Source organism: Sitophilus oryzae, unplaced genomic scaffold (assembly GCF_002938485.1).
Source record: "Sitophilus oryzae breed Bouriz unplaced genomic scaffold, Soryzae_2.0 scaffold_359_pilon_pilon, whole genome shotgun sequence".
NCBI classification, from domain to species: domain Eukaryota; kingdom Metazoa; phylum Arthropoda; class Insecta; order Coleoptera; family Curculionidae; genus Sitophilus; species Sitophilus oryzae.
In genome coordinates, this window is record NW_022146928.1 from 1,931,358 (window position 1) to 1,943,625 (window position 12,268).

General features: G+C 37.4%; 2 protein-coding genes across 3 annotated transcripts in view; one reads left to right on the top strand and one right to left on the bottom strand.

Annotated features, from left to right (window-relative positions):
* Positions 1-7,028, bottom strand: part of LOC115884993 (ATP-binding cassette sub-family D member) — a 132,680-nt gene extending 125,652 nt beyond the window's left edge. Inside the window, exon 1 of one of the 2 annotated variants that reach the window (XM_030903732.1) lies at positions 6,882-7,028. The gene's annotated coding sequence lies outside the window, so the exon portion shown is untranslated. The remainder of the gene's footprint in view (positions 1-6,881) is intronic. The other variant, XM_030903733.1, reaches the window with a different exon arrangement.
* A 330-nt stretch (positions 7,029-7,358) lies between these two features.
* Positions 7,359-11,904, top strand: LOC115885032 (BRCA1-associated protein). The gene is made up of 11 exons (XM_030903774.1): positions 7,359-7,752; positions 7,810-8,086; positions 8,137-8,301; positions 8,367-8,542; positions 8,598-8,703; positions 8,770-8,886; positions 9,151-9,242; positions 9,436-9,619; positions 9,679-9,828; positions 11,312-11,507; positions 11,570-11,904. Exons 1-11 carry the CDS (start codon positions 7,686-7,688, stop codon positions 11,675-11,677), a joined length of 1,638 nt encoding a protein of 545 aa, XP_030759634.1. The 5' UTR covers positions 7,359-7,685; the 3' UTR covers positions 11,678-11,904.
* The last annotated feature ends 364 nt before the right edge of the window (positions 11,905-12,268 follow it).

Sequence of the window (12,268 nt, forward strand, 5' to 3'; positions counted from 1 at the left end):
TTGGTATTGCTTCCCGTTCAGTTACGTATTACTGTGACACTGGTAACAGGAACAATGAAAGTTCCAAGGGGTCAAACACCCCAAAGAAAACTACAGGAGAGGTGGCTGACACTTGCGCGGGACCGTCCTGCGCTAGTGGTACTCAAGCTACCACCTCCTTTAACAAGGGTCGGGAGCTTACCTCTAAGCCCAACAGGCGACACAGACTACTGTTTAGTCTACCTGGCCTGGGTCAACCAGGCAGGTTAGACGATCCGCTGAGAGTAGGTCTTAGTGGAGCAGTAGTACGGAGATACCTCCGACTTCTCCACCAAGGACTTGCTCCAGAGGAAACAAAAACGAAAGTACTCTCCCTCCATGGGGGGAGGTAAAGGAACAAGAAACAGGCCGGCACATCTTCGCCAAAGGGGCAAAGAGGGGCAAGAGCCAACTTTCACCAGCTCCAGGAAAGAGAGAAAAAGCCAGGATGGAAAGACGTCCAACACCGAGAGGCAAGCAGGGACATATCACTAGCTTTGCCTCTATTGCTGAACAAGTGAAAATGGATTGCTGCCAAAGGATTATCCAGAGGTTGTACTGACCACAGACCAGCAAACGGCTCTAGAGGAGGCGATACTGGTCAGAAGTAGTGGCGATTGGAAAGCAACACAACGACGGACAAAATGTGGGTCAAATGCGATTTGCGGGGATTCACTTTCGGGTGGGCATGCTCCTCACAGATTGTATATCTCAGAATCAGTGGATTGGTTGATGGAAACAGCACCTAAACTTAAAATTGGCAGGGCCGGGACTGGACTGCTCCTGAAGGGAGAAAGAGAGCATCCCCTGGGAGGCAGTACATCACGGTCTTTCTGACGAGGAGCAAGGGGGAAGACACCACCACCTGCTGAACTTTATCCAGGGTCAGAACTCCGATGTAAGGACGTCGTGTTGGCGAATCATCAACTCGAGGGGAGGAGGACTACGTAAGTCTTCACAATAGGGAATTGACCTCAAATCCAAGGCAATAGAGAAAGAGGATACACTCTTTACTATAGATTCGAGACAACACCGGTATCCAGTCAATAGAGAGACCAAGCTAAACCAAGTGAGAGAAAATGGAGACATATCCCCCAGCCTTCACCTCACGGACACCTCAGCCAGAGATAAGCTCCTCGACTATGTAGGGCACGGAGGGCCAAAACCCCAACCGTGGAAGGGTGTATATCCTTGGAGAAGGTTGATGGCCACTTCTCGGAGGAGGAACTTCCATTGTCAGAGGAAGATGAGAAATACCATGTCCCCTCTACAACTTGGAGAATCCTCACACACCTCAGTAACCTAAACCAGGTCTAAAGTCCTACTCCAGCCCCTCTTCCCACCCTTATCCTTTCTTCCTTCCCCCCCCATGCATGGGATATCCCAAATAAATCTGCACCATGAAAAAGGGTCTTCTGCCACAATAACAAGACTCTTTCAGAAAAATCAACATGTAATGATACACCCACGGTTTCTGAACTAGGACAGGAACCCTGGGTGTGTCAGGGACAAATTAGAGGTTTGTCAGGAAAAAATTCAAAGGTAATATATGTTAACAGGCAGGAATTTCCACGAGCCTGTATTCTTATAGGAAAGGACATTAACTACACATGTGTTTCAAAATTTACAACCCGAGATCTTGTTCCTATCATGGTTCAGCTTAATATCGAGGATTGCTGTAAAAACATCGTGATTGCTTCTGCTTACTTTCCGGGTGACGGGGAGGCACCGCCTACGGAGGTACGGGAGCTCGTGCAATTCTGCAGCCAACGGCGACTACCTCTGCTAATTGGATGCGACTCCAATACATACAATGAGGTATGGGGAAGCACTAACTCTAACACTAGAGGTGAGTGTTTACTTGAATTCCTCTTAGCATGCAATCTTGAAGTTTCTCAATGGAGGGAACAGCCCCACGTTTGTGACAAAAACGCGGGCAGAAGTGTTAGGTTTAACAATCGGGAGTGCTGGTGTAATCAGTTACGTGAAACAATGGAGGGTGTCAACGGAACCCTCCCTATCAGATCACAGAATCATCGAGTTCAAATTTGGAGGAATCACACCCCAAACAGAAACTCGAAGGAATCCAAGAAAAACAGACTGGGACATGTATAACACCAATCTCGTAGGCAACCTAAACCGTATAGATGCAAGTAGGGCTAGAAACCATCTGCATCTAGAATTGTACGCAAGGGAAGTCAGCGTTGCAATATTGGATGCATATGAAACTAGTTGCCCCGCAAGTAAAGGCATACAAAAAAGTAACAAGAAGCCCTGGCGGAACAAGAAGTTGGCCAAACTTAGATCGGATGTCCGACGACTCTTTAATAGAACTAAATCCAATGGCGAATGCAAGCTCTAACAGCGAGAAAATTAACTGAGTATAAGAAGGAGATAAGAAGGCCAAAGCGGTCTGACTTTAGATCCTTTTGCGAAAACATCACTTCTACTCCTCATGCAGCTAGATTACACAAAGCTATGGCCATGAGTGGATCTATCCCCATCATAGCACTTAAGAAATCTGACGGAAGCGGAGGGAGAGGAAGAGAGAGAGCAAATCTCCTACTTAATACACACTTTCCAGGTAGCATACCTATTGATACGCAAGTAGCTCCGACCGTACCCCACAATCTTGCGGGGAAGACTGGGAGATGGCGAAGCTAGTAGTAACAGAACAAAAGCTGAATGGGCGATCGACACCTTTCAGCCCTATAAAGCAGGAGGAGTGGATGGGATCTTTCCTGCCCTTCTTAAGGAGGGTCAGCAAATAGCTACTCACCATTTACTAAGCATTACAAGAAGCAGTCTAGCGATGGGATATATACAACCATCTGGAGAAGAGCAAAAGTAATCTTCATACCCAAATAGGCAAAACTGACTGGACAAATCCAAAGTCATTTAGGCCTATTTGTCTCACATCGTTCATACTAAAACGCTGGAGAAAGTAGTTGACAACCATATTCGAGAAAATCATCTAAAGGTTAAACCACTGCATGCTAGTCAGCATGCATATAGAAAGGGCAGATCCACAGAAACCAACTGTACCAATTAACAGAGCTAATACAGACAAGTATGGATAGCAAAGAAACAGAAACAGCACTTTGTGCCATCTTGGACATTGCAGGGGTTTGACAATATACCACATATGGTGGTCAGGCGATCTCTTGAAACAAGAGGGCTGAACAGAACTATTATTCTCTGGTTTTGGGAAATGCTGTCAACACGAACAGCAGAGGCTCAGATGGCACCAAAACTGTAGCTTTTAAAACAACGAAAGGAACTCCACAAGGTGGAGTAACCTCCCTTTGCTGTGGAGCTTGGTGGTGGATGAACTACTAGATGAATTACCTCTAGCGGGAATACACTGCATTGGTTATGCAGATGACATAGTCGTGATCGCTCGGGGGAAACATGAAGGCACCTTGTGTGATATTATCCAAAGAGGACTCCGTATACACAGGGGGGGGGGGGGGGGGGGGGGGGGGGGGGGGGGGGGGGGGGGGGGGGGGGGGGGGGGGGGGAGGGGGGGGGGGGGGGGGGGGGGGGGGGGGGGGGGGGGGGGTGGGGGGGAGTCCGCGATGTCGATGCGAGCGAGTTCGAGGGGGTGGGACACAGTGGAGAGGGGGGGGGGGGGGGGGGGGTCTGAGGGAGTGGAAGAGAGGGAGTGATGGGGGGGGGGGCCGGCCGATGAGAGAACATGGTGTAGGACTGTTGGGCTGAGTATCAACTCATACAAAACCGCGATAGTGCAATTCACCAGAAGGCGAAGTCTGAAAAAACTTGAAAAGAATCCAACTAGATGTAAAGGAAATACTGCCAACCAAGGAAGTTAAATACCTGGAATAACCCTGGACAGTAAACTCCTGTGGAACAGTCATATTAAGAACACTACCAGAAAAGCCATAAAGGCTCTCATGATATGCATAAGACTGGCCGGAAATAGATGGGGCTGCTCCCCTAACACTTTGCGCTGGATGTATACCTTGATAGTAAGACCCCTGATTACTTATGGAGCAGTTGCCTGGTACACAAACTAGAGCCACGGACGCCAAGGCTAAACCTATGCACAGTCCAGAGACTAGCATGTTTTTGCATCACAGGAGCCATGAGAACGTGCCAAACAGCAGCAATGGAGGTCATTCTAGATCTAAAACCACTGCACATTGTCATTGGAAGATATGCCAATGCGACAAATGACATTAGAATGGTCATTAACGGAATTAGTACTGGAGAATTGTCAGATCAGGGCTTGGAACACCCTCAAAAGGAATACCACTTCTGCAACTCCAAGTGGACGATATGCCAGAACGTACAACTTTGAAAAACATGTCAATGTAGTTATTTGACAATAAGAAGGATTGGAAGAGCGAAACGCTTGCCCAGCAGTTAAAGACCATACATACTTGGTATACTGATTGCTTCCAAAACCAACGGGAACAGGGATCGGAGTGTTGGGCCGAGAGCTATTCTCCGAATCAATGGGCACTTACCTAGTATCCTACAGGCAGAAATCTACGCTATCGGGAGATGCGTACAACTTATCTTAGATAGGACTATGAAACAAGAAATAGCCATCTTATTCTATAGTCATATGAGCTTAACGGCGATCACTTCAGTATCAATCAATTCGAAATTGGTCCAAGAATGCATAGGAGAAGCTGAATAAATTAGGCAAAGAAAACAAAGTCCTCCTACACTGGTGCCCTGCCTCACTAAGGGATAGAAGGCATGAAAAAGCAATAATCTAGCTAGCAAAGGAGCGAACACTCCCTAACTGGACCAGAACTCTTTTTGCTTGTACCAGTCAGGTATGGACATAACTCAAGGCGGAACCTCCAAGAACTTGGAAGATTCCATCCGCACCCTGGAATGGAAATCTTGCAATGGTCTAGGACACACGAAGAAATTTTCTGAGGGCTTATGATCATGAAAAATCACAGATCTTCCTGGGTCTGAGTAGAACAATCTTCGGATTGTCACGGGGGTTTTTAACAGGACACTGTCTCCCAATGAACACCTCAGTAGATTGAAACTAAGAGAAACGGCGAATGCAGATATGCAGATTCTGTGGGAAGATGGTGAAACACCAGTACACTCATCACTGAGTGCGCCAAAACGACAACCATTCGTGCATGAATTTTTGGTACGACTGATATTGGAGATGGAGAACACCCTCTATAAAAACCGTCCCAGATACTGGCTTTTGGGACTGTATGATGAGCCCTGGGACTGTATGATGAGTTATGATTCAAGAAAGGGGGACACAATGGATCTGTAAGGTCGAAGTGATTAACCCCCCTCCCACTCATTCTAAATTCTAATTCTAAAACTATAGTAGGTAAATTAAATAAAAGTAAACTGTTATAAATTTAAATAAAGTCCATAAACTAATTTCGATTCTAAAAATATCTACTAACTGTCACTTGCCATGACGGCACTAGCTTTCTGAGTTGCCATTTTATTGAAAAATTGCTTTTTATTCAAAATCTGAGCTATAGATAGGTATGGGAAACCCTAATATAGTTTGAAAGAGCATTTAAATCTGCTTCGGCTTATTTTAAAAAAAATACAGCGTATTGCATTTGAAATAAAGAAGTTTTTATGCAAAATAAATATTTAAAATATACCAGCAATTTTTTATACCCCTGTATACATTAAACATTAAATGAAGCAATCAAATTTTTCAGTAAAGTTAAATGTTGACAATCTTTTTTATCATAGCATGCATTTTTAAATATCTTTAAATATTTCAAAAACCAAAGCTTGTAAACAATCTTAACTGTAATAAATGCGTTATTTTGTGTCCAAGGATCCAAAAATAAAATAAAATACCGGGTGTATTCCATAAGAAAAAATATAACTTTGGTGTGGATCTTAGTTCTGAAAAACCCTGTATATTTCAAAATAATTTCAAATTGTGCACATTGCCTCCTCACATATACCCATAAAATATTTTGTATCTATATCTTTCCGTTTTTGTATAATCATCTGAGGTGAATCAGGAACCGCCACCCTGTATTTTCATTATTAAAATAATATTTCTCACAAAATTCTCCAACAATTACCACAACAATTACTCTAGCCTACAATTTGAAAATACTTTCAAACATATATAGGGTGTTACCAATATATTTTTACATATACTCTTAAGTGTGACCAGTTGACACTAATTTTTGGAAAAGATTAGACTAAGTCACAAATGAGAAACTTAATATCAAGTTTTTCAGAACATTGAAGTAATCCATCTTTTTGTCTGATGGACATAAGTCTAAGGACATACCCCTGTTTATGATGCAACCTTTTTCAGATAAGCAGATAAGTAGGTATGCATGTAAAAATATTGTTTTATGGACAGACATATGCACACTCTTTGGAAAATATATACAGACTGTAAATTAGAATCAAATCTATTACAGGTTCAGAAAATTGTAATAGACAAGTAACATATTAGATAATTATAGTTGAGGTGTTGGAAATTGGAACTTTTGGTGTTTCCAAAAAAAAAACAAGAGTAAAACTTAATTCACCACAATACATCGAAACGCGCGTTTCACTGATAGCTATGTTAGCATCATCAGCAGATATGATTAAAACTTTTTAGTCTTCTTGTTAGCGAAACGCGCATACAGTGCTAAAAGTTTTGGTGTATTGTGGTGAATTAGTGTTTTATTTTGCTGACATTAGGTAATGTAATTACCTAATCTTTATAAGAATATGTGTTTGCTACTACCCTAAATAATTTAAACTTCAAAATTTGTATGCATGAAGAAGATTTTTAATTAAATAGGGGTACTTACACACCCGGCAGAATTAATACGTAGAAACCAGTGCTTAATAACAATCTAAAAGTTTACATCACTTACCTACATAAGAACGTTTTTCGTTGGAGTTAAAAAGTTAAAACATTTTCATACAATCTTAATAAAAATTACCACCGCCTTTATAAATTAAAACATGATACACATTCCAAATTCAAAATAAGCTATTTCCAAATTCAAAATAAGAATAAATTGACAGACACAAACAAAAGTTATTACTTACCATAGATTATAGTGGTTGTTTTTACTCACAGCTGTTTAAAGTCACAAAAAATTTTCAGCCTAGATCATATATAATTTATATGATACTAGGGTTGGGACAGAGATAACATGAAATTAACAACATTTTTGTTATTTAGGAATGTTACAAGCAATATTTTATACTATATTTGAGTTTACAATTATATCTTCAACTTCTACGTGTAATTTTAATGATTTAATTAATTCATTTAGTAGTCAAAAACCTTGGTCAAAGACATAGTAAAAATTGACGTTTATCGTAGTTCTTTTATCTGACAGCTGACAGTAGTTCGGAGTTCTATGATTCTTGGTTTATTTATGACATATTTATGTTTTTTTATTGATTTATTCCATATTCCATTTGATTCCATTCTTTGTTTTTGTATTTGGTAATTTTACAAAGTTAACATTTTTCAAAAATCCTGTGATTTCCAATAAAACTTGATAAAGCTAATCATTTTTCATATTTCACATAATTTTTGTTCTATGAAGTAATAGTTGACAGAAAGAAAGTTAATTGGGATATATTTAAATTAGGAATCTTATCTATTTTCAATTATTATTAAGAACAGTGTTGAAACGTTATTATTGAAACTGTATTTAAAAAAAATGTCAGATTTAGTTTCCAAATGTGTTTTACGTGTTGAAGTGAATGACTCCAGTGAAAGTAATAATGGTATGTGGTTTTTATAAGTTTTTATATAAAGAACGTTCTTTTAAAGGCGTTTTTTAGGCACGCAAGGAGCAGAAGCTCTTGCCCAAAATGTTGATCCGAAACAAAAAAACCATGGACGACGTAAAGTTCGTGACATAAGTGTTGAAACCTTCCCTAGTCGACTTGAAACTCCTCGAGATGACTGGGGTCTTTTACCTATATCATCAAGGGAACAGACCCCTTTGACTGAGAAAGATGCTATTGAATTAGCAGAAGATAAAGGGGAAATTGGGTTTTTCAGTGGTAATCCTTTTGTTGAAATTACAAAAGGAATTTTACACTTATATAAAGAAGAGTAACTATTAAAATGCATATTGTTATAATTGTTTAAATACTGTTTTTTAGTGTATTAACTAGCAGAAAAGATGCCCTTAGTTTATGCTTAGTCGGGGTTCCATGTTCGTTAACATGCCATGATCTTTTAGCTTTCACAGCTCCTTGCCATGCTGATATAGCTCATATTAGGGTTTTAAGGGATTCTATTCCTAATCAATATATGTGTCTGTTAACGTAAGTTGAGATATTTTAACATGTAGATTTTTAGAATTGCTGCTATGTATTGGTATATATTTTAGATTTAGAAGTCACGAGTCTGCTTTGGAATTTTATTATACGTATAATAGTGCACCTTTCAGTACTTTGGAACCTGATATTTTATGTCGAATAGTATGGGTTTCTAGAATTGAGTGGGCTCATGATGGATTACCACCTCCTGGACATACAGAGCTACCAATGTGTCCAGTTTGTTTGGGTATTTTGTGATCATTTTCATACAAAATAAAGAGTTAACATTTATATTCTTTCAGAACGAATGGATGAATCTGTGGATGGTGTTCTAACAATTTTATGTAATCATGCATTTCATGCAAGTTGTCTTGAGAAATGGGGTGATTCTACATGCCCAGTGTGTAGGTTTGTATGATTTTATATTAACTATATTTACATATACCTATATTATAAATGTTATATGTTACACAGGTGCGTTCAAAGTCCTGAACAAGCAGAAACTTCTGAATGTGAAAAATGTGGTAAAATAGCACCATCACCTGATGCTTTGTGGATTTGTTTAATTTGTGGTCATGTTGGATGTGGCAGGTAGTTAATCTAGTTAATAACTAACTATTTCTTTTGTTTCAAAACTGTTGCCTGTACATATTTTCCTTTCTTTTCTTTAAATTTAACTATTAAATTAATAAATATAATTTAATTTCTCAATTAAAATGTATTTAATCTTTGAAAATAAAATTTCAGAGTCTATAAAATAAAGAAACATCACTGGTTTAAAAAAATAGTGTTATTTTATTTAAAATCTAACAAGAATAATTAATAAGTTTGCCATTTTAATATGAAATTTTTAAGATACCTTGGAGGACATGCTGCTTCTCATTACATAGAATCTGGACACTGTTACGCTTTACAGTTGGGATCTCATCGTGTCTGGGATTATAAAGGTAATGCCAGATTTATTTTTAACAAAAATCTAATAAACTTTATGTAATCTTCGGTAACTATGTCTTTTTATGTAAAATGTCAGTTTGCTGAGTCCCTAAAAGTAAATTTTTCCGTAGCCCTATTTAAAAACGCATTTCCTTAACAAAAAACAATGGTGAAGATATAGATTTTACCTGCTGGTAATCATTTTAGGGGACAATTTCGTACACAGGCTCTTACAAAATAAAGCTGATGGCAAATTAGTTCCATCAGAAGGACCTCCATCTGAAGCCGAACATGCACAGGAAAAGGTTGATTCAGTGCAATTAGAATTCACTTATTTATTAACATCTCAGTTAGAAGAACAACGTTTATATTTTGAAGACAGATTAGCTTTGTAAGTTTTTAACGTAAATGATACATAACTGTAAATATCACAAAACCGTTTTCTTACAGATTAGAAATTCAGCTGCAAGATGAAGCAAAACACTTACGAAAAGAACTTACTACATTGTCTCAGGACAAAAAGCAGTTACAAATAAATGTCCATGATCTCACCAAAGAAAAACTAGCGCTGGAAAAGAAATTACAACAACAATCATCAAAGTATGTATAATTACCAGTATTATATTCTGTTAAAATTCAGTGATATTGTAAGCAGGAATAAATTTAAAAAATGTTTTGTATGATCACAGCTTAGGTATACTATATGTATACAGATAAAAATCTTATCCCTAATTCGTGGTACGAAAATTGTTTTTTATGACGATGTGCAAATGAGTAAAATTTCCTGTGCGCAAAACTAAACTCGCGTAAAATAACAATAAACAGCGTAATAGAGAGATATAGCTAAACCGAATAGCGTGCATTTTCATGCATCCGTTGTCCGACGGTACGATGATACGATATTAATTTTATTGGTTGAATTTAAAGGCTTCGATTGGTTAACGGTTTTTAACCAATCGAAGTCTTTAAATTTAACCAATAAACTTAATATCGTATCGTCGGACAACGGATGCATGAAAATGAAGCTTTAAGTCGACATCTGCTGTAAACCTAAGCCTCTTTATAGGTTCTTTAATATTGGAAGAGGTGGAATCCATATTTTGTGCCATATTTATTTAATTAAAACTAATCCCAGCTACTTAAATATCAAATTACCTAATAAAACTAAAGTAATAATTGAAATATAACCTAAAATAAAAGATCTCGCCGGCCGGCCCCGGTTGTCAAATACCCGCACATGCCCACTTAAGTAATTTTTAAACGTTATTAAGAAATAGCGCTTGTAATTGATCCGCAAATTACGTCAGGCGGTAACGTTAATAGCGGGTGTTGCGTTAAGAATTGACTTGCACATATCGTAACCATGATAAGGTACGCGTAAATACTGCATGGCGCTATTCGGTTTTCCGATATCTCTCTAATAACTGTGCCGGTCAGGCGCTGTGCACAATTTTAGAATCCATGAGTGATGAGTGGGCGTGCTATGTGCGCAAACTAGTAACCTAACTAGTGCCCGATTCCGAAAATTGGAACCACGAAAAACAATAAAGAAAAAACAAAGTTTACAATCTGTATAATCTGTGGTATGATTATGACCTCTGTTATGACAGTGGCATGCATATAACGTAGGCAAGAAATACTAGAAATCCCCAGAGATGGCAGTGATGCCACATTCTTGGATTTTTCCCCAAATTAGACTAAAAAAAATAATTTGGTTATTTAATTAATCAATATCTAATATTATTTTGCCTACTCTGCTTTGATTAGTACTGCAAGTCACTGGATTATGAGGTAGGAAACTTTTCATTTCTGGAAACTTTTTTGTAAACAAGTATAGGTGTTACTCTTTTTGTTAAAATTAATCATGTGATGTTATCTCCTTTTATTATTAATCTCTACTAATTTTAATGTTAGGTTATTGTTTAGGGCACTATAAATGGTTTCTTCATTTATAGGAAACATACAAATAAATGTTTTTCTTAAGGTGCTTATATTTGTTTACCCCTGCGTCTTTAAATGCATTGGATTATAATTTATTAAAATATAAAAATAAACAATTTTATGGTCTTTGCAATTTTTATAGGCTATCCACTACCCTACATGAACTGAATGAAGAGAAACATTTAGGAAAAGCATTAAGAAACAATCAACAGCAATGGCAAACAAAGTTAAATAATTTAGAAGAATCGTTTAAGGAGCTAAAAATTTCCAAAGAGAAAGAAATCGCCGATTTAAAAGAGCAAGTTAGAGATCTCATGTTTTTCATTAATGCCCAACAAGTAAGAGAGTTTTGAGAAGGAGTTTATAAGGTATAATTTAATTATTATGTTTTAACTTAAAGGTTATAGAGAAATCAGAAGACAGAGAGGATATTGCTCAAGGATCCGTTAGTATTGGGGAAGCTCCCCAAACGTCGAAAAGCAAACATCGTCGAAGGAAACAGAAATAGATTTTTTTTTTATTTTAGATCTATAATTTTGGCAATAAATTTGAGTATACTTTTGGAATTTTTTGTAATTATATAGAATAGGCATTTTTAAAATAGAATTTTATATTTATAGTTTAATTTTATTATCTCCTCTGTTAAGTTTATCAATTAATATTTATCTTGGTGTGTTGATAATTATCTGAATATTATATTAAGACTTATATACAAATTATATCTGATATTTCTTACATGTATTATGTATGTACTTTTATCATTCTGAATTCAGCCTTTACTGACATTTCCTACCATCATGGTTCTTTAGAAAAAAATCCTTGTCTCAGTATTCAGTGCCATTTTCCTGTTTCGAGAGTTTAGCGTCCTTCTTTACAAACGATGCAGGCAATAACACGCATTTTTTTATATAAACATAAAAATAGTTTCTAATTCTGTGTAATGAAACAAAAATTAAATTGAATTAAAAGAAACATCAAATATATTTTTAAATATAGGATAAAACAATAGAAACTTTTTATGTATTTTTAAGAATGATCAAATTTTATATTTTTGAAGTACCCCCGTATACAACAGAATTCAGTCCAATCATATTTAAGT

Bases quoted from the DNA above. Each gene is read 5' to 3' on its own strand.
- LOC115885032 (XM_030903774.1), top strand. From the start codon at position 7,686: ATGTCAGATTTAGTTTCCAAATGTGTTTTACGTGTTGAAGTGAATGAC. The intron at 7,753-7,809 runs GTATGTGGTTTT...GGCGTTTTTTAG, and splicing joins CTCCAGTGAAAGTAATAATG to GCACGCAAGGAGCAGAAGCT. The intron at 8,302-8,366 runs GTAAGTTGAGAT...TATATATTTTAG, and splicing joins CAATATATGTGTCTGTTAAC to ATTTAGAAGTCACGAGTCTG.